Raw genomic sequence first — 22807 nt, 5'->3', positions numbered from 1 at the left:
GTTCTCTGGAGACATACTCCTCTACCTCACCTCCATTTTTGCTGTGGGCAAGCACCTGCAAATCTGCACATTGGCCTTGAATTAGGGCTTAACAAAGCCATTAATATTCAGGCTTGTACATTAAGTCCCAGTAGATTAACTACACCTTGAAGTACTGGCATGCAGAATGACTGATGGTGTCGCTAATAGCAGAAGTGAAGCATGTTCCACTCTTCATTCATTCCTTTTCTAAGTGATGCTAAGGTAACCTTTGGTTTTCAGTCATGGCTCAATGGGCAACACTTTTGCTCCTGAGTCAGGAAGTTGAGAGTTCCAGTCCTACTCCAGAGATTTGAGCACAACTAGGCTGTCGCCCCAATGTAGCACTGAGGGAGTGCAGCACTGTCAGATGTGGCACCTTTTGGATGAGACATTAAACCAAGGCTCCACCTGCCTTCTCAAAGGAATGTAAAGGATCTCATGACACCATTTCAAAGAACAGCAGAGGAGTCATTCCAGGTGTCCTGGCCAATATTTATCCCTCAACTAACATCTTTCAAAAAGATGAGCTGACCGTTATCACATTGTTGTTTGTTGGAGCTGGCTTTGCACAAAATGGCTACCGTGTTTCCTACATTACAACAGTGGCCACACGTCAAAAAAAAATCACTGTCTGTAAAGCGCTTAGGAATATACAGAGGCTATGAAAAGCGCTATATAAATGCAAGTCCTTTCATTCGTTCTCAGACAGACTGCTGACTATCTGGAGTGCCATAGGCAGAAGAGGCAACTGCAAGAGGTAGCAATGGGCTGTTGAACCTCCATCCAATGTGAGTTACTCCCTTCATGAGAAAAGAGTAGAGATTGGTTGGAGTGGGAGCTCAAAACTTAACACACAGTAAGTCCCAGCAACTTCTTCCAAACTCAGTTTATGATTTCAGGGGATGAAATAATTAAATTCACTCACTCAATTTAGAATCACATGATTCTTAAATAGACTTACACAGGTGCTGAATTCTCTGCTAAATTCAGTTGAGTCACGAATTTCACTCTCGGAGTTAGTTGGCTGTTATTCATTAACATGATGCAATAGCTTTACGGACTTAGCAACATTATTATCAGCTATATTTTCACACTGCATCGAAGGCTAAATTGCACAAATGTCTTCTCAGCTGTACACGTAATGTTAAAATGGGGTGGTTGACATTATGAGGAGGCCAGGTGACACAATAGGCACATGTTACATGTGCCAGTGTGTTGCTCTTTGCAAATGCCGCAGTAATATACTTGGAGTACAATGTTGGCTTATCCTGTAAATAGAGGGATAATTTTCCCAATGTGAGCTCCTGACTTGACACTTTTCCAAACCATTGGCAGCAACCGAAATTTCCAATAGCCACTCATGGCAGGAGTTTGTAATCCATTCAGAAAAACACTTTTGCCCCAAGCACTGTGACTGCCTGTTTAATGCCACTGCTGTTAATGGCTGGTGAAAAAACACTTGCTGGCACAAGAACTAGGCAGAAAAGACAATTTGTTGATGAAAATAGCCTCTGTACAGATAACAGAGTCCATTATTCAGTCTGACACTCCCGAGGTGGAGTGTCGCTCACAGGGCTGTTATTTTTCATTTAATAATTTAAATGGTTGGACAGCTGAGCCCATGATTTTGCCGCCGCCAGTGCTCTGTGCGAGTGCCACTCCTCATCGGTGGCATCTGACTGGAAAAACCAGCCCAAATAATTATTTAAGTTTTCTTTCCCTTTAGTGCTGGCTCTCATTGTTATTTTACACTGAGTGTAATATGGAAATTTCCCTGCAAAGAGGAGGCTGGCAAAATACCTTAGAGATGTAGGGTAACTGCAGACTGCCGACATATTGGGTTCCAGGTGGTAGATTCTGAAAGTAAACAAAAAAGACATTATTAGTAATTCTTGTCTGTGTACACATGTTGCTTGTATAAAGAGCTGTATTTAGACTCAAGCTAAGAGGAAGGATCTGCAGTAAATAGATGATAAATTGAAACATCTAACGACATGCAACATTCTCCCACTCTGTATGTTTCATTAGACCTCACCCTGGGGTATTCTACCAAGGCCAAGTACAATGCAAAGCCTACACTTCTCAGCACCCTTGAGAACTGCCGAGTTCTGCTTAGGTATCAGTAAAGAAAGCATTGTGTTTTAATTCAGTATAACTGAGCAACAGTACTTTTTTTTAATTCATTCATAGGATGTAGGGATGCTGGCTAGGCAGCATTTATTACCCATCCCCAATTGCCCTTGTTCAGAGGGTATTTAAGAGTCAACCACAATGCTGTGGGTCTGGAGTCACATGTAGGCCAGACCAGGTAAGGACGGCAGATTTCCCTCCCTAAAGGACAATCGTGAACCAGATGGGTTTTTCTGATAATCGGCAATGGTTTCGTGACCAGATTTTTATTGAATTCAAATTTCACCATTTGCCGTGGTGGGATTCAAACCCACGTCCCCAGAGCATTACCCTGGAATACTAGTCCAGTGACAATACCACTACATCACCGCCTCCCTTAAATGTAATGGTTACAGTTTCTGCATAGCAGTGTGACCAACTAGCACATGGGGAATCTCACAAAGGGCTAAAAGGAGGGAAGGATGAAAGAATTGTATTTATATAGTGCCTTTTATGACTTCAAGACATCAGGACATCCTTTTTACGGCCAATTCAGTAGTTTTTGATATGTACTAACTACTGTCAGTTGGGAAACACAGCAGCCAATTTCTGCAAAGCAAACTCCTGAATACAGCAAGGTGATAAGAATCAGATAATCTGTGTGCTGTTGATTGAGACATAAATATTGAACCAGAACATGGGGGATAACTCCCCTGCTCTTCTTCAAAACAGTGCCATGGAATCTTTTGCATCCACTTGAGAGGGAAGACAGAGCCATGAATTTAACGGCTCATCCAGGAGAAGTAGGTTCGACAGTGCAGCACTCCCTCAATCCTGCACTAAAGTATCAGCCTGGACGCTCAACTGTCAGGAATGGGACTTGAACCCACAACCTTCTGACTTAAAAGCAAAAATGCTACCAACTGTAGTAAACAGAAAAAGAACAGCTTTTATCCACCCACCATTTTGGGTCATTAATAAATGATTCACTGCTGCAAGTAACCCATTTTACTACTGCATTGGTGTGTTATATTCAAAAGCAGTTTCTTAGCCTTGCAGTGTACATGACTATTCAATCACATTGTGCTCGATTTGTTGTGATTAACACAGTGCAATTCACTGACAGCTTTCCCTAGTCTAACATTTACTCATTGTAACAGTGTGCACACTTCAAAAGTACTTAACTGGCTGTGAAGTACTTTGGGATGCCCGAAGGATATGAAAGGCACTGTAAAAAGTACACATCTTTATTTACACTTTTACAATCTGTGTGAGCCAAATCAACTGCACACTTGCAGTTTTTGCCCTGTATGGGTTAGTGTTTATCAGTGGAACCGGTAACCTTGTGTTAGCAGTCAGTGTTGAAATGATGTTTTTTTTTTCTAATTTGCAATTTTTTTTAGAAAACAAAGGGCACATATATATGTCCTCAATTAAAACAAAATCAAGATAAGCTGTTGGTTGAAGGAGAAGGAAGATCTGTGGGGAGTATTTCCTGTACAAACTACCCCACCCAGTACTGGCTTAAAGAAACGTGTGCAGCCACAGTCAACTTCGGCACTGTAACTTTTCAGTTTTGTTTGAAAATGTCACTTGCTTACAATCATAGCATCTTGCAGCACAGAAAGAGGCCATTCAGCCTCTTGTGCCTCTTTGAAGGAGCTGTCCAATTTAGTCCCACATCCCAGCATTTTCCCCATATCCCAACAAATTAGTCCTTTGAAAGTATCCAATTGCCTTTTGAAGGTTCCTCTGGAATCTGATTCCATCAGCCTTTCACAATGTGTGTTCCAGATCTCAACAACCTTCCGTGTGAAGGAATTTCTCCTCATATTCCCACTATTTATTTGAACATTTACTTCAGATCTCTGACCTCTGTACCTAAACCACATGCTGGAGGAAACAGTTTGTCCCTGCTTGTTCTATCAAAACCCTTCATAATTTGGAAGACCTCTATTTGGTCGTCCTTTAATCTTCTCTGCTCTAAGGAGTACGATCCCAACTTCTTCAATCTCTCCACATAAGTGAACTCCCTCATCCCTGCCATCATTCAGGTAAACCTCCTCTGTACCCTCTCAAGGCCTTTCTTGTGGTGCCTTGAATTATGCACAATGCTCCAACTCAGGTAACTTAGAAAGGCTTAGTATAATTTTGTTGGGTTTTTTTTCGTTTGACGTTTCTATCTGTAAAACTATCACATTAAGTTTGTCCCATGCGTAACGACTTAAATTGAAACACGTGCTTTAGACTGGAGCTGCCAGACTCTGAAGAGGTCCTTATTGGCTGAGGGTACAGGAGTAACTGCCAATGTAATCCCTTCTGACTTGTTACCTTTTGCTCAGCCCCAACAACAACCCAGCCAAATGCTATAACTCCAGAGGGGTAGAATTAAAAAAGCAGTAAAGTTATGTTAAACTTGTACTGAAGCTTGGTTAGACCACACTTGAAATACTGTGAACAGTTCCAGACTCCATATTATAAACTGCTATAGGAGGCACTGGGGAAGGTGCAAAAAAGAAGATTGACTTGAATGACACCAGAACTGAGAGGTTATCAATCAGGAGAGATTAAACAAACTGTGGTTCTTTTCACTAGGAAATAGAAGTTTAATGGATTACCTGTTCAGGTCTTATTAAGATTATGAAAAGGGCTTAACATATTAGTCAGAGAGAGAATATTTCCACTTGCAGGGGAGACCAGAACAAAGGCCCATACATATAAGACAGTCACTAATAAATCCCGTAGGGAATTCAGGAGAAACTCTTCACCCAGAGAGTGATGACAATGTGGAACTTGCTACCACAGGGAGTAGCTGAGGTGACTGCTATTGATGCATCAAGGAGAAGATAGGTGAGCACATGAGGGAGAAAAGAATGGAAGGATACATGATGCAATAAGATGAAGAAGGATGAGGGGGCGTTCATGTGCAGTAGGACTGGCATGACTCTGATGGGTTGAATGGTCTGTTTCTGTGCTGTAAATATTTGACCAATACAGGGGCTCCAGGTTGACTCAGAAGTCGAGTCTCCTGCATATCTTGCAGAAACCAACAGGACCTCTTTTCAATATTTGCTGGCTAAAAGAGATGGCGAGACTTGTTGCCTGTTGGTGAGGGAGCAATCATGGAGCAAACATCAGGTAATTCTGAGCTGGGGGAAGTACATTTCTACAAGGGGAGGGGGGGGGGGGGAGAAAGGAGAGGGAGGGAAGGGAATGAGAGAGAGGAAGGAAGGGAGCAGTTCAGATGGACAGGCAGGGGAATGGGAAATGTATCGCATGGGGAGGGGGAAGGAAATGGGAGAGACAGACAGGTGTTACATGGGGAGGGGAAAGGAAATGGGAGAGACAGACAGACACCACATGGGGTGGGGGAACGGAACAGCATAGATGCACAGACATTATTATAGACAGCAGAGATAGGATGGACATTGTTCATGGAGTGGAGGGATGTGGAATGAGGTAAGGCTCGATGATCACATGGAGGTAAGCTAGTTGGACCTGGGGCAGAAGAACTCCAGCTCCTCCTGTTCCAAAAGCAGTGCTGTAAAGGTTATTACCCCATGGATCTGGGCCTTCTGACCTCCTTTCACCTGCCAGGATTCCTGAGCTCCAGGAAACACAGCTTCCATGGGCTAAAAACAAAATGGTGGCATGTAGCCTCCTTAAAAGATTTTACTGCCCGAACTACCCTTTAAGAACGGATGATTCACCTACCCTCCTGACCCAGGATGTTAATACTGAATTTGCGCTGCAATAGAATATATACTTTTAAGTTGGTAATGCAGCACAGTTGTCCCCAATTGGGAAAGGATTAATGAAACATTGAAAGAGTATATAAACCAGTTTACTCTGGGTGTCTGAAAGGAACTAGGAGAGTCTGTGACTTTACTTTGCTTTCTTGGAAATAAACCTGTTTTAAGATACAGGCTAAATTCAGACTCATTCTTTCTCAATGTACAATTATTGGAATTAACACAGGATAGGTTCAAAAATTTTAACATTTCACTTTCCTACCTACCCCAAGCTCACCAGTCCCTGAGGGTTAAAATCATCCCTAAGGTGTTGTCTCACATCGCTGGTAAAGTGACACAGGCCCCCTCCAAGTGCCTGGCCTTTATGTAATGAGTCCAGGCCATGTGTGCGAGCAGCTTTTAAATGGAGAGATGTGGTGAGCCTTACCCAATCTTACACACATCCACTTGCCAGCAGAGCTCACAAAGGTTCAGGTCAATGTCAAAAGGCAAGTCAATCTAATGCTCATTTGTTTATATTCAAAGGGTATAATTTTGATTAAGCAATGGCAGCAAAAGTGCTCCCATCTGCTGAAAGCATATAATTATCTTATTCATAAACAGGTCAAGCTGGTGTGGTACTCTTGGCGTGGTGGGGGAGGGGGAGAAATTCCTGGGAGTTGCTCAGCTGATTAGAAACCACAATAAAAAAGGCAAAGCTTGCAGCTGTAACCAGAACAATTACTCATCACCCACAACCTTACTGTAACTACCCCTGTGTCATATGGAAGTTAATTCCTTCTCCATCTTCACAATGTAACAAGGGCATAAAGACGGTCAGCTAGGCAGCGCTACACATTTACACCCCACTGGGGAGTGGGGTACACTGGGCCAACAGATGACCTTTTTAAAGAGATCAGCTGCTGGTCTAAAGGACAATAATGCCAGGGGGTGACATCTGTTAATCAGCTCTTGAGCACAATAGAGTGTTGGAGCTGATGGTGTGAGAATCTATTCCGAAACTGCTGCCAAAGCCGTTGAAGCAAAGGTTCAAGTGAGCTGAAATGTAAAATTAAGCCCATTAAAGTTTCTTCCACAGACACTTTAAACCACTGATAGGGAAAGGTTGAGATTGGGATAAGAGTGGGTTCAGTTTTGTAAGTTAGGTACACTGATCAGGATGTTCTGACATCCCCTGCCCCTGCCCCCTACTCATTCAGTGCCAAGTGTGCTAATCTCAGTCAAGGTAGTAGCAGAGGGCAGTAAAATATGCCCTAAGTACCCTGGACAGGCGATGCAACTGCCTCCTACCTACACTGCACTCTATGCTGAATACTGTGTCAACAATGAGCCCAGACAGAAGCATGATCCTATCAGTGAATTACTGAAGGGGGAAAGCGTATGTGCAATTATCACACAACTTCAGAAGCAGAGTAGAGAGAAACGGGAATAGAATTTGGGGTACCTAAAACACCACTGAACACGAGCAGAACCATCAACTTCCTCACCTCTGTCTTCTTTCAAAGTATTTACTGTATCAAACAAAATCTAAGTTCTCTTCTCATACTCCTTCCCTTAGGTCTCACAAATAAGGTGGCCAAATTTGAGCTGTGCAATGTTCACTGAGATTGCTAAGGCGTGGGTAGGAGCTTTACAATTGGCCACAAACACTATGAATTAGCAAAGGGAAGCTTGGCCACTGACTCAACTTGGCTGCTTTGCCTCCAACATTAGCCAACTGACACCTTCTTGAGGGGCGCACCAAGAAATTATGGTCACTTGCCCAAGCTCCCAGAAGGCAAATCGAATCCGTGAACCATTCCCAATGAAGGAAGCCGATGCACTCAGGAGGGCCAGAAAGAATGGAAGGAGCTTGAGATCGAACAAGATCATTCAGCAGAGTACAGACGCAATAAAATTACTTCAGCTCTCCGGTTATTAAAGTTCTGGGGAGAATACTCTTTCCTGGATATCTCTCACTTTACTTTTAATCCATTTCAATGTCTCAATTAAACTAAAACTTGTCATTATTTGTAGACATCCAGTACTTCATGTGTGAAATAAATCCCACAGTAGTCTTCATTGTAATCATCCAGTTGCCTACCCTTTTATTCTAGAACTACTAGCCCTCAGTCCAACACTGCTCCTTGCAGTGGGCACCTTGACTGCCCATCATATCTTTCAGGGAGAGGTGGCACCAGATCACCGTTCAATGTCACCCCATTGACATTCAAACCACAACTAGGAACTATTCTGGTAATGAGCTGTGTCCATAAGCCCACATCTGATGCCAATGTGGTACTCCACAGGAACTTCAGCAACATACAGAAACTATAACCAAGTGTCCCTCTAGGCTTCCTCCAACTCCCCCCTTACATTCCTCAGAAATTTCTCGTCACCGCATTATCTTGGTATGGTAATATAGTGGTTATGTTACAAATACTGGAAGAGTAATCCAGAAGTGTAGGTTATAAAGTACAGAAGAAAATCAAGAATCTCACCACATTAGTTTGAGAATTTGAATAAGTTACTAAAAAACAAAACTGGAAATAAAAAACTTGTAAAGGTATTAGTGAAAAAGTGACCATGTTATTTAAAATGTAATTGGTTCACTAATGCCCTTTAGATAAAGGAGCCTTCCAACATATGACTCCAATCCCTCATCCACATTCCTGACACTTAGCTGCTCTCTGAAGTGGCTTAGCAAGGTATCAAACTGCTAAAACAGCAGTGGTTTAAGAAGACAGCTCACCACCACCTTCCCAGGACAATGAGGGATAGACAACAAAAGCCAGCCTTGTAGTGATGCCCACATCCCAAAAGTCAATAAAACTTAAAAAGTCAGCTCACTCCAATGTAGAGTTTGCAAGCAAAGTGGAGTCTCGACAGGAGCTATGTGTCAGAAGGCATCAGTGTGACTCCTCCTTCAGCATCCCCCCCTACAGGCCACGACCATCAAAGAACTGAGCAGATAAATTTCTCTCAGAGTCAAAGGATTCAAGTGACAGTCGGGATGTGAACCCATTGCCATCTGATTGGGAGGCAGGTCAGTGCCAGGTAAAGGCACAGTCAGGGCCCTCCCCCAGAGCAAGTGAAGTAAAGCTCTCCTTTCAGTCTGAATGCTGTAACTTGGCAACACTTGGACTTGAGCCAAGGTTTAGGGAGTTTATCGCAAGTGCTTATTTGTTTAGTTTCGCCTGTCAAGAATGCTGGCAGTCACAAAAATCAATCCCATGCACTGCCTCCTATACCTCAGCATTTTACATTCAAATGAGTAATCGCTGAAGAAATGCTTTCTGACACCTGATACTTATTCATTTTTTTTCACTTCGGTTTTTGCGAAGGCATGGGGAAACAATCCCCTTTACTGCTAGGAACGCCAGTGAGAAATTTAGCTGTTCAGAGTCCATTTATGATGGGAACGCAGAGAATGTGCTTGCCAGCAATCACTTGCTTTTAAAGTGTTGTTCTAGTTAAAACAGACACAAACTGCAGATACAGGATAGGTGCACCAGGCATGTCACAGAACAGGAAAGGACATTGGACAGGAGGCTGGACTAAGACACCATTGTAACTTGCTCATGCTACGTAACCCAAAATTTTGTGTAAAAATACCCCCTCAAAAGCTCCTAAAACAGATTGTGCTAACTGCTTGGTAAAGACAGTTAGTTACATTTACTAATGCCTCCCCTTTTTGTGCTGGAATTTACTCCTATTTCTTTGAGGGTACCAATTTGTGCTGGCCTGTTATTTGTAGGCATCAAAATCCTTATGACACCTAGTCCTTGGATTTCAAAAACTGAAAGTGAGCAAGCTATTTGAACAAAAGAGGCGTTACCACCATCCTTAGTTTCTGGCCTCATTCCAGAGTTACCAAGATCTGGACTGCAACCTTATCTTATTTAATACCTACTGATATGGCCCCAGAGGAGCTCAGCTAACACAGGTCACACCCGGAATCAAAAGACCATATTGTATTTAGGCAGTAATACCCAAAGCTGCTGCGTTTTAACTCAGCTATTTTTCTTCTAATTTCAGTCATAAAAATGTGGTGGGTTCTTCACGATCAGCATTCCAATGCTGGAATCCTGAACAGTAAGCAGATTAAAGTGAGGATACAGCAGAGATCTTTGATCACATGAGATTCCATTTTCCTACATAGGATGTGCTGGTAAGTTCATTCTGATTGTTAGTGCAATAACAGTGCTTTAATTATCTACTGTGGTAGTTGAGTTTATAATTGGAGAGGAGGCGTTTTCAATCACTCACACAAAATGTGTTTTATTGAGCTAGCATATGTTACAGACCAGATGATTTCCTACAGTCTCTCCAATTCTGTGCGAGTCAGAAACAATTGGTGCTTTCATGGAAAGTATATTATGGAACGTGTAATAAAAGGGCAAGAGAAAATTTATCCTCCAACATAACATTATTTTAGAGAAGTTAGATGGTCTCTGGATCTAAAACTATGAAACCAGCAGGCCTGTCATACTCTGAGCTTTTAGAAATCCTTATTAGATTTAAAATATCCAAGTTCAGAACTGATGAGATGATAATCTGGTCTTGATAACCAGTGTCAGACAAACTATAACACTGCGATACCAGTCACTGTCATAATGTCAGAAACATGGCAGCTGGTTTGTACACAGCAAGCTCCCATAAGCAGCAGTAAGATTAATAACCAGATAATCTTTTTATTTCGTGAAGTTGGCTGAAGGATAAATGTTCGCCAGGAAACCAAGGAGACCTCCCCTGCTCTTCTTTGAAATGCTGCCATGGAATCATTTACATTCACCTGAGAGGGCAGACAGAAATTTAGTCTGATGTCTCATCTGGAATACAGCAGCTTTGGCTGTGCAGCATTCCACAATTCAAGTGTTCGCCTAGATTAATGTGTTGACGTCTCGGAAGCAGGAGTTGAAATCTGACTCAGAGGCAAGAGTGCTACCCACTGCTAACACTTAATATATAGTGGTAAATGAATGGAGAGCAATTATTTTGCCACAAGGCTCACCTTGGCATTCGTAAGCAGATCTCAGTTTGTGCCACCGGAACACAGCTTGACTGAATTACTGCCTGTAACTCAGGCCAGAATTTACCTGTCCTGCCCGTGACAGGAGTCATCACAGGCAGGATGGAAAATTTGACAGACCAGCTGAAGGCCCGTTGACTTCAGGCGGGACCAGAAAATCCCGGCCTCACGAGTCCATTCTCAGTGGGTAAGTGGATCATCTGGAGTGCTAATGAGTCATAGGGATCAACCACATCACTGTCCTGTGATGGAGTTAGCTGGGGATGATACAATGCCCTGTGCATTCATGAGGTGCGCAAGCTGAAATCAGCCGGGGTTTGTCAATCACTAGACAGTAACACTTTCTGGAAAGTGTATACATTCAAGTGTGTGTGTCCTTACCTGTGCTTATCAGTGTATCAATGGGCAGAAAATTACGCTTGGCCGGAACGTGAAATAAAGCACATTGATGTCGGCCGAGCGTGTTGACGTCAACGTGCACTCTCACGATAGTTAGGTCAGCGGGAGCCGGAAACGCGCCCATTAACAATTAAAAGGCCTATTAAGGCCATTAAGTTAACAATTGTACTGACTTTTTCACTGCCCTAATGGTTGACGAGCAGGCGAAAGGGCCAAGCAGCCTTTACATTTTTTAGGAAACCTCATCCACGGCCGCGATGAGGTTTCCAAAATCAAATACAAATAAAATAAAAATTTAACACTTGAATTAAAAACATGTTGTTGCTCATGTGACAGTCACATAAGGGGACATGTTTTATGATATTTTTATTTTCTTTATTTTTTTTTCTTGAACAGCGCTTCATCTCCTCTACTTCCGTGCCTCAGGGAGATTGAGGCATTCTTTCTCACACGTGCACAAATTGCGCACTAGGCCCACTCTCCCTCCCTCGCTCCCCCACCCCACCGCCCGCACAGGCAGCGCTCAGCTCTGCCGCTCGCGATCCATACTGGGCAGGCCTTAATTGGCCTGTCCGCGTAAAATCGCGGTGCCGAGCCGATCGTCCACGGTGGTCAGCTTCCTGACCGCCCCCACAAGCACCCCACCACGGGCAAGATCCTGCCCAATGTTTGTGACTATGTCAGTGCATGTGTGATCATTCAAGTGTGTCAGTATATGTATGTCGCCAGGCACGAGTAGAGAGTGAAATCTATCTTGGTAGCCTGTTTACTGCTCCCAGTTTTCTTTACCTGCCAATAATAGATGTTTAGGTGATTGGCTATTGCCTATTTTGAGCTTCCAATATTGATCAAATGGTGAGCACACATGGACTTTGCTGTGATGTTTTATTGAGCCAAAAGCTGTATCCAAACTCACTGAACTCAAATTAGGAATGATTAGTTGGGCAAGTTACCGAGCAGTTGTGGAAATGTTCAGTGCATTCAGGAGAGGGCAGCATGAGGGCTATAACAGGGTGGGGAAACACATTAAAAACTCCATACAAGCTGCCATTACCAGAGAATCAGATCCATTTGGAAGCAGGTGTTACAAAGCTACACCCAAAATACAAAGTACTACAGCTCAACATGTTGGGTAAGATGGAAGGATACAGTTTTAATACTATTTCACAAGTCTCATCAAATTGGCACAGTGCTGAAGATTGGCCTATCACTGAACAACATACCTAGGCTTTGGTTTAATGAATTAATGTACTCAGCTCATAACCTCACAGAAAGGGAACTCTAATCAGAAGTGGAGTCAACACGACCCTAGCAAGGGTCGTGTACACAGCAAACTCCCAAAAACAGCAATGTGATGATGACCAAATAGCCTGTTTCTGTGATATCTCGTTGAGATATTGACCATGATGCTGGGGATAACTCCCCTGCTGTTGTCAAAAACGTGCCACGGAATCTTTTATATCCACTTTAAGAAAGCAGACAAGGTTTCAGTTTGATGTCTCATCCAAAAGACCTCTGACAGTGCAGCACTCTCCCCTCTATGTTAGCCTAGATTTTTGTGCTCAGGTCTCTGCAATGGGATTTGAGTCCACAGACTTCTGATTAAAATGCAACAGTGCTACCAACTGAGCTACAGCTGACACACAGAGGACAAAAAGCTGATTTTGAATTTCATATGAACTCCCACCCTAGAAAATAAAAGTTTTCAATATCACACTGGTCAACACCTTTTCGAGCATTTAAAAGTAAAAAGATTTATTTTTTAAATTTCTCTCTCTGTTCATTTCTCACCCCTTCATCAGCTGAGAGCAGGGATCAGTGTGATCCTGAAACAAGCCACAACACCTATAAATGATGTTCAGTGAATTCCCATTCCCATTAATGCAGAACTGCACCAAGAGCTCTGATTTGTAAGCAAAAGGTTATACTCCTTAAATCAATAGTGTTACCTTTCAAAGGCTATTTTATATAGAATATGAGAGCTTGCACTGATATGGCACACACTCAGGCTGTCCTCAAAGTGCTTCATAGCCAATGAATTACTTTGTAACTTGCTAAGTAGACATAGCCAGCACCGAATTTGCGCAGAGCAACATCCCAGACAGAAAATGAAATAAATAAATGGCATTAGGATATCTTTTTGTTCATGAGGGATATTTGGGGTTTCATGAAGACATATAAAGGAAATGCATTGAAAACAATGTAGTCACAGTTACAAACAAAATTCACACCAGTTCTCCAGAAGCTACATTCTCAGTAGGGAGGTGTCAAGTAACCAACTAATCACGACCTTCTAGAAGCAACAGGGATAGACTGTCTGAGACCAGTCACCTCTATCACTTGTTTGTGGCTGGGGAAGGTGACTGGTGTGGGGAGGATCATCAAAGGAAGAGGTTTTTGTGAAACTATAAAGTGTAACTAGAATATTAAGAGTAAAACTCATTAAGCTCATTTTGGTAACATGCCCCAGCCCCATTATTTCTGCCACTGAAGAGAAAAATAGCAATATTATGGGAACATTATTATCTCCAAATGCCGCAGCACGCTGACTTGGACACATATCATCATTCCCTAATTGTTGCCGGGCTAAAATCTTATAACCTCTGCCAAACAAGATTGAGCAATCTGCTGCCTGTCTTCTAACTCGCACAAAGTCATGTTCACCCATTAGCACCATCATCACTCCCAGTCCAGCAACACCTCCATTTTAAAATTCTCAACCCTGTTTTCAAATCTCACCATGGCCTCACCTCACCCTTTCTCTGTGATCTCCTCCAGCCCTTCAACCTGCAATAGCTGCATTCTTCCAGTTGATGGATGATGAAAGGATGTTTCCCCTTCTGGGAGAGACTAGAACTAGCTATGGGACACAGTTTAAAAATAAGGGGTCTCCCATTTAAAATGAAGAAGAGAATTTTTTTTCTTTTGGTGGGTCATGAGTCTTTGGAACTCTCTTCCCCAGAGAGTGGTGGAGGCAGGGTCATTGAATATTTTTAAGGCAGAGGTAGATAAATTCTTGACTAACAAGGGAGTCAAAGATTACCAGGGGTAGGTGAGGATGTGGAGTTGAGGCCACAATCAGATCAGCCATGATCTTATTGAATGGTGAAGCAGGCTCAAGGGGCTGAATGGCCTACTCGTGCTCCTAATTCGTATGTCCATATGTTTTTGTGTTACGAAAGTATAATAAGTTTCATAATATTATTCTGGTTTATTGTAAAGTAGGCCTATGGGTCTGAGTGTAGATGGTTCTGTCTGTGTGATTTAATTACATTTGGAGTCAGGTAGACTGCAAGCTTGAAATTATCAAAAGAAGTTAGATGTAGAAATGTACTTGAAATGCTAATGAGTGAACAGGGTTGCGGTCTTAGTATGAAAGGTGTATGAAAGGAATTTGCATTTTTAGATAAGTGAAGGGATTGTTTGGATTTCCAAGGGGTGTTTGTCTGTTTACAACTAGCCAGATAAGCAAGGCTAAGCAATGTGTTTATTTTTCCCAAAGGTTACTGACAATATTGGCAACATGAAATTTTTATATTATGGGAAAGGTACAGTTCCATGGAACAATGGAATCTATATATTAAAGAGAGAGAAACATATATAAGGGAGTATGAAAGGCTATGTTGTGCAAAGGCCATGTAAGATCTAACAGGAGTGTAGAAACAGCCTTGAAGAAGCCTCTAGCCATTTGTGCATAAGTCTGTTGTGTCCAGTAACTAAAGTTGGAGAAAGCCATTTGGAATTACACTGTCAAGTGGGTACTGTGTTAACTTGCTGTTTTTTTTTTAAAACCTAAAATCTATTTTGGACTGTTGCCTTAAAGAGGGTGTGTAATTGGGAGTCAGGTTAATTAAGAATTTTAGGATTTGATATAGTATTAAGTAATTGTAGTCTTATGTATCTGCTTGAAATATTTTCTTCTGTTAATGAATATTTTAATTTAATTTTTTAAATCTCTAAAGGTCTTAGTGGACTCATTGCTTCTGAGTTCAGTGCACACATCTCATAATAAATACAAATTGCAAAACCGTTGTGATAGTGTGACTAAGTTTCCCTTGTGGATTTGATCCACCTGGCACACATCATCTGCCACATCATAACATTGGCCTGAGCATCCCTGATATTAATTATTCTACATTGGCACCCACGCCTTCAGCTACTGAGGCCGGAAGCTCTGGAATTCCCTCCCAAAGCCTCTCCACCTCCTTTAAGACGCTCCTTAAAACCTACCTCTTTGACCAAGCTCCCCAAGTACCTCCTTTATGTGACTTGGTGTCAAAGTATGTGTGAAATGCCTAGGACATTTCACTACATTAAAGGTGCTATACACATTCAAGTTCTTGTTGTAGCCTTATAAGAACATTGCAACTATTCAAGTAAAAGTTCCACCACAACTTCTCAAGTCAACAAGGGATGAACAATAAATTGGGTTTTGCCATCAGCATCCACATTCTGAGAACAAATAAAATATCTAATATGTTTTCCAAGGGTGTGCACATTTGATACCCAAGATCAAGTTGTTGCCTAATAACTCAGTGCTGTTGAACAGAAATTGCTGACCAGCTATAGTTATGTCACGGTTTCATGGTTTCTTTGGGAGGGAATTCCAGGGCTTCTGGCCTCAGCAGCTGAAGGCGTGGGTGCCAATGCAGAATAATTAATATCAGGGATGCTCAGGCCAATGTTATGATGTGGCAGATGATGTGTTCCAGGCGGACCAAATCCACAAGGGAAACTTATTCACACTATCACAATGGTTTTGCAATTTGTATTTATTATAAGAAGATGTGTGCACTGAACTCAGAAGTAATGAGTCCATTAAGACCTTTAGAGATTTTAAAAATTAAATGAAAATATTAATTAACAGAAGAAAAAATTTCAAGCACATACATAAGACTACAATTACTTAATACTATAACAAATCCTAATATGTATTAATTTTAGTGCAAAACGCTTTTCATTCACTCACACAACACATACAGGAGAAACCTTCTGGTCCAGTCAGCCTGGCCCACACAATTGAGGCACCTTGTGCATTAGCAATGTACAACACCTACTCCATCCCTTCCCAAACTATCTGATCCCCTAGCAGAGACAATAAACCAGATTAAAACCCAATTTGATGGAGTCAAAGCCTAGGAAATTCCTCTTTACCTCCAAAGTGATTGAAACTAATGCAGAGGAGACCACTTTGGCTCCAATAATTCTATGTAGTCTGAAACATTGGGACAAGGTGATCCCTGTTACAGCCAGAAACAGATCCAACTCTCTCATATTGGTAAGATGATATGAATTTGCTTCACCTTTTTTAAAAACTCATTAATAGGATGTGGGCTTGTTGGCAAGGCCAGCATTCATTACCTATCCCTAATTGCCCATTAGATGGTAGTGGTGAACTGTCCTCTTGAATACAAGTGAGTGACTTGTTAGGCTGTTTCAGAGGGCATTTAAGAATCAACCAGATTGCTATGGGTCGAGTGTCACATATATAGCCAGAATGGGTAAGCACAGATTTGTTCCCTAAAGGACATAAGTAACCAGATGGATTTTTCAAACAATTCGATAGTTTCATTACTGATAGTTTTTATTTCAGATTCCTTTAGTTGAATTTAAACTCCCTAGCTGCTTAGATGGTCGAATTTTTACTCATGTCTTTAGATTATTCATCTAGGCCTCTAAATTATTAGATGAAGCATTCAAATTCACTACCATCAGCACACTTCAATTTTCATCTTACCAACCAATGCACAAAAGGTTAATGTTCATATGCCTACGCCATATGACATCACATGTTCAATGACTGTCTATTTCTCAATGTTTATCTACCAAAGATGCAACTGGCTACATCTGGTTTCTCAATTAACCAGATATGCCATGTGACTAACATTGGACAACACTGGAACTTACTTTCAGTTACGATTTTAGTACCGAAACAATGCGTGCTCAATGTTGGCTTGGGGGCTTATTAATGGAATATGTCATAATTTATCATGGTTTGTAACACTGTTCTACAATTTTATTTGTTAATCTAAAAGAAAGGCGGAAGTGATTTGTTCCCTCCTTGTTTTGCCGAGTTTCCTGCCTTTACTTCAGCTTTTCTGTCTGCAAGCTGCTCTGCTTTGTCTCAGGACAGGGAACATTTGGAGAACTTTAAATCATCAGAATTAGTTACTGGCGTGGACAAACTATTGTTGCTATAAACATAACATAATTTAGGCCTTCTTAGGCAAAGTTTTCCCACTTGCAGAAAACAGGTGAACATACCCTAGATGCCCATTTGTCCAATTTGTTACAGAATCTGAACTTTGATGTAAGGTCTGGCTGAATGAGATTTCCTAAAACTTTTGCTGATTTGAAATCTTGTTGGGATGGGACCTGGAATCAAACTACCCGAGCAGGATTTGCTTTTAACAAATCAATGCTGGCTTTCATTTATTAACCCCTATTTTTCCAAGTGCCAAATCATTTTGTCCCCCAGTCTCGTCTCTACAAGTTTTCACACTTCGAACATTGGGCTGACTGGCCTATAATTGCTGTGTTTATTCCTCTTGCAGTGGTGTAACCTTTGCAATCCTCCAGTCCACTATCACCACTCCAATGTCCAAGGAGCATTGAAATATTGTGACCAGAGCCTCCACAATTAGCACCCTTACTTCCCATAATAACCTAGAAAAGGTCCCATCTAGACTGGATGGCTTTTTTTTCCCCACTGAGTGCAGCCAACCTTTGAGGTACCTCCTCTTGACATATTTTTATTCTGTCTCATTTATCTACTAACACCTTTCACAGTTATTAGCAGCATCCACTTTACTGAAGACAGATGCAAATATTCATTTAATAATTAAGCCGTGCCCTCTGCCTCCACAAAATGATCTTTTTGATACCAATTCAACCCCATCTTTCCTTTAACTACCTTTTTACTACTTATATCTTTATAAAAGGACTTTTGGGTCCCCTTTTATATTACCCACTAATTTATTCTCATACACCCCCTTTGTCCCTCTTATTTCCTTATTCAGTTCTCCTCAGTACTTTCTTGTTTTCTACCGGATTACACACCTACCATTTATCATTCTCCTTTCTGTGTTTCATTTTAATCAGTATATCCTTAGGCATCCAGGGAACTTTGCTCGGATGCCCTTCCTTTCCCTCTTGTGGCAATGTGTCTAGTCTGTACTTGAAGGCCTCCCATTTTTATTTTACCACCCAATCTCTGATTCCAAACCACCGGGCCAGATGCCTTCTCCACTCACTGAAATTAACCCTGGTCCAGTTGAGTATTTTCCTTGTCCTTCTCCATAACTGCTCTAAGCTTCCTGGTATTGTGATCTGTTTCCAAATGCTATCCCATTGAAACACATTTCACTTGCCCTACTTCATTTCTTGGAATGCGCCTTCCTTTTTGGGCTGGAGTCACACTGATCAAGAAAGCTCTTGTCCACATTTCAGGAATTCCTCCCCCTCTTTGCATTGTTATTTTTCCACTCATATCAGGATAATCAAAGTCCCCGAAATCAATAAAGTTCTTGTATCTTTCTGCAATCTGCCTGCAAATTTGCCCGTCAATCCCCTTCCCACTATTTGGTGACCTATATTATACACCTAACAATGTTATAGCTCCTCTGTTGTTTCTTAATTGTAACCAAATAGATTCTGTCTTGGAACCCTTTATCATCCCTTTCTAAGGCTATATGGCATATTTTATCAATACCACCTCCTTTTTCACTTTCCTATTTTTCCTGAATACATTGTAGCTAGGAATATTACTTGCTCGTTCATCCTCTAGTTTGAGCCAGGTCTCGAATACTGCTATTATCCCATGTGGCTACTTGTGCCTGCAGCTCACCAACCTTATTTACCATGCTCTGTATATTTACACACATGCACTCTCTTCCCATCTTAGTCTGCCTTGCATTGTTGTTGCTTGCCAGAGATTCCCCTCTCTCCTAATTTCTCTTTCTTGGGTTGACATCCATTAAAAAAAGTAATTGGGCCTCTGTAATGTTTTTTATCTATATTAAAGGCAAGTTCTTGTCGAGGGAGTATATCACCTTCAGGACACTGGAGAAGGGAGGTAAATTGAAGTGATCAAAAAAGACAAGACATATTATATCATTGCTACCGATGTTATCTTGAGATAAAGATGACCTTAATAAAAGTCATATTAGCACCGAGTGTATGTATATGTCACCAGACAACTGAAAAAAGTGTCAGACAAGGTTCTGACCACAGAAGCTTGGCTTCTCTCACATTTTGATGCTTTTTGCATTTTGAATGAGAAAGGCCTAGATGTCTCTGCTGGTTTTCCAGAGCCTGGGTTAAAAATAGAAATGGGTCAATTTTTTTTTTTAACCCACACTGTACTTGTCTGGGCCACTTATGACTAAGTTTGAGCCTTTTTTCCCCCTAGAAAACTTAAAAATTTTTGCGACTTTCTGCCAGCATCTCTGTTATTGCTCAATGAAAAGCATACACTGTAAATATAGACATGCAAAGTGAAAATATGACAAATGAACTTGCACCAGAGAAGATAACAAGCATGAAAGAACAAAATGGAGGTTTTGTTTGCACCATTTAAAATGTTTCATCCCGCTTGGTGCTTACCAAGATGAAGGATATCAGAGTTAAGGTTTCAGGCTGATGACCTTTCATCAGAATGGTTCTCGTGAAAGGTCATCACCCTGAAGCATTACCTTTATTTCTCTTCACCGATGCTGCCTGAACTGCTGGGTATTTCCAGCGATTTCTTTTTGTTTTTATTTCAGATATCCAGAATCCACAGTATTTTGCTTTTGTATGAGGGCTATCAGTTATGGACAAAAGATGAGCTTCTCTTTCTTTGAACCTCTTCTCAGTTCAAGTGCAGGGTAAAAAGGTGCTTCCATTCTGCCCAACATTCTGCTCGAAGCCAATGCAAGAAGATCACACCCGTATAACATTGATATTTCTGCACTGGTTTGAGGCCGGGAGGCAGCAGCAAAGTGGGGTGCTGCCAATTTGTGTTGTGTCTTGACCAGTCTTGTGGGGTTTTTTTTTCAACCTGCAAGGAAATACGTTGAAACCACCCAATCTCATTCCAATTCCAGCTTCTTTATCCCATCTGCATGTGGAATGTGTCTCAACACATTCTGAATTAGTCCCGACAATGAAAGTAGTTATATTATGGATGGTTTCACCAAAGGAGGGAGAGAAAAACTGGGGTTGTTCACCTTAAAGCAGAACAACTGCTTACATTTACATAGCACATTTAATGTAGCAAAACATACTAAGGTGTTTAACAAGAGTGATATAAGTTTAAAAAGATCATTTTTGACAAGTTTCTGATACCAAGCCATATAAGAAATCAGAACAGGTGACCAAAAGCTTGGTCAAAGAGGCAGGTTTTAAGGGCAATCTTAAAAGAGGAGAGAGTCACAGAGGATTAGGGAGGAAATTTTTAAGCTTTGGCTCTAGGCATGTGAAGGTGTAGCAATAATGGCGGAGCGATTAAAATCTGGAATGCTGACGAAGGCAGAATTGGAGGAAGGAAGCGATCTTGAAGGCTGGAGGAGATTACAGAGATAGGGCAGGACAAGGCCAAGGATGGATTTGAAGACAAGGGTGAGAATTTTAAAACTGAGGTGTTGACAAACCAGGAGAACCATTGTATATAACTTCTTGTGGTTTAGGATATGGGTAGCAGAGTTTTGGATGAGCTAAAGTTTATGTAGGGCGAAAGATGGGAGATTGGCCAGCAGAGCACGAGAATAGTCAAGTCTAGAGGTAGCAAATCTATGGAGGAGGGTTTCAGCAGCAGTTGAGCTGAGGCAGGAGCAGAGTGGGATTATGTTATGGAGATGGAAGTAGGCAATCTTGATGATAGAGTGGATTTGGGGTCAGAAGCTCATCCCTGAGTCAAATATGGCACTGAGATTGCAAACCACTTGGTTCAGCCTCAGTCAGTTATCAGATTGATCTTGTTTGATAATATTCCTGTGAAATCTCAAAGGTACTATATAAATGCAAGTAATTGTTGCTTTCTTTCAATTAGACAAGCCATTTGCACAATTGCCAGAAATCAAAAAGCAGGTTGAAACTGTGTGGTCACATCATAACCTGTAACATCACTTGTTGGGCTATGGAGAAATAACGAATCTATTATTGGTTTGGTAATTGAAAACATAGGTTGTTACTCCTTTGACCCTAACAGCATCCAGATGAGATGATGTTACACATCTGCATTAATCAACTGCATTTTATTTGTGTTAAATCACTTTGATTGTGACATCAAAACATCAGGCATTGTTGGGAATAACCGCTGGGTTTGCAGCAGCCATGAGGGATAATGCATTGCAGATGCTGTAAAATCAAATATTTATAATTTCTGGAGCAAATTAATTTATTGTGAGAGGGAAATAAAGACTGAATTTCAATCCCTACTATTGTCTGGTAATTACTTTCTCATTTGGCAGATTATATCAAAGTGCCCCAATGATACTTGGCTTCCCAGAATGGAAATATAGAGATATAAAAAACATTGGCAGATTTTATGAAGTGAAAATCGTCACCGGCTTTGAAAGGCCCTGCAAGAATACGTACTTGTCACTTGCTAACATTTAACCTTTTGGTCACTCCAACAACTATTATTCATAATTTTGCCTCAATTGAACACTTTTACGCTGTAGGTTGAAGGCTTCAACTATTGGTAGTACAGAGGGTAAGGGTCCAGAAGGCAAACAAGATAAATTCAGTGCAGCATTGTTATTTCTGGAAAAGCAAGCATTGGCCAAGACCGGTTCAGTCAGGCAAAATTATACGAAGGACAGGTTTCACAAAGTCTCAGTTATCTCAGCAAAATCATTTGCAAAAGTTACTGAACCTCAGCTTCATAGACTTTATAATCTTATAGCGCAGGATAAGACCATTTGTTACATTACGTAGAGGAATCCCAAACTAATGCCACTGCCCTGCTCTCTCCACAGAATAATCTGCTTCAAGATTTATTATCTTTCCCTTTCACAAAATTCAGGCTCGTGTTCCCTAGCATGTAGAAGGTTAAAGCGTGATTTGACTGAGGTTTTTAGGATTTTAAAAAGATTTAATAGGGTAGAGAGAAACTTTCTCTGCTGGTGGCAGAGTCTAAGCAGAGAGCTTAACCTTAATATCAGTCTTAACCTTAATATCAGTTCCACATCATTCAGGAGAGAAATTAGGAAATAATTCTTCATGCAAAGTGGTACAAGTGTGAAAATCTCTCCCACAAAACGCAGTTGGTGGGAGCCCAATTAATAATTTAAAATCTCAAATCAGTAGCTTTTCACTAGCCAAAGAAATTGAAGCCAGAGTGGGTGGACAGAGTTAATATACAGGTCAGCCATGATAAGAACATAAGAGCATAAAAAATAGGAGTAGACCACATGGCCCATTGAGCTTGCCCCACCATTCAATACAATCATGGCGGATCTTGGACTTCAGCTCCATTTTCCTGCCCGCTCCCCATATTCCTTCCTGCTCCCCATATCCCTTAATTCCCTAA

The 22807-nt window shown here is 41.3% G+C and overlaps 1 protein-coding gene across 1 annotated transcript in view; it reads right to left on the bottom strand.

Moving 5' to 3' along the window:
• The window catches only part of LOC144694890 (pleckstrin homology domain-containing family A member 2-like), a 103968-nt gene that overhangs the window by 51071 nt on the left and 30090 nt on the right, over nucleotides 1-22807 (bottom strand). Inside the window, exon 3 of the mRNA XM_078565621.1 lies at nucleotides 1822-1878. Within this exon, the coding sequence (XP_078421747.1) occupies nucleotides 1822-1878 (57 nt within the window). The remainder of the gene's footprint in view (nucleotides 1-1821; nucleotides 1879-22807) is intronic.

This window comes from Cetorhinus maximus, chromosome 20, assembly GCF_964194155.1.
Source record: "Cetorhinus maximus chromosome 20, sCetMax3.hap1.1, whole genome shotgun sequence".
Lineage (NCBI taxonomy): Eukaryota > Metazoa > Chordata > Chondrichthyes > Lamniformes > Cetorhinidae > Cetorhinus > Cetorhinus maximus.
Note: the sequence above shows the minus strand (reverse complement) of the source record. Positions and strands in the feature narration are given on the sequence as shown.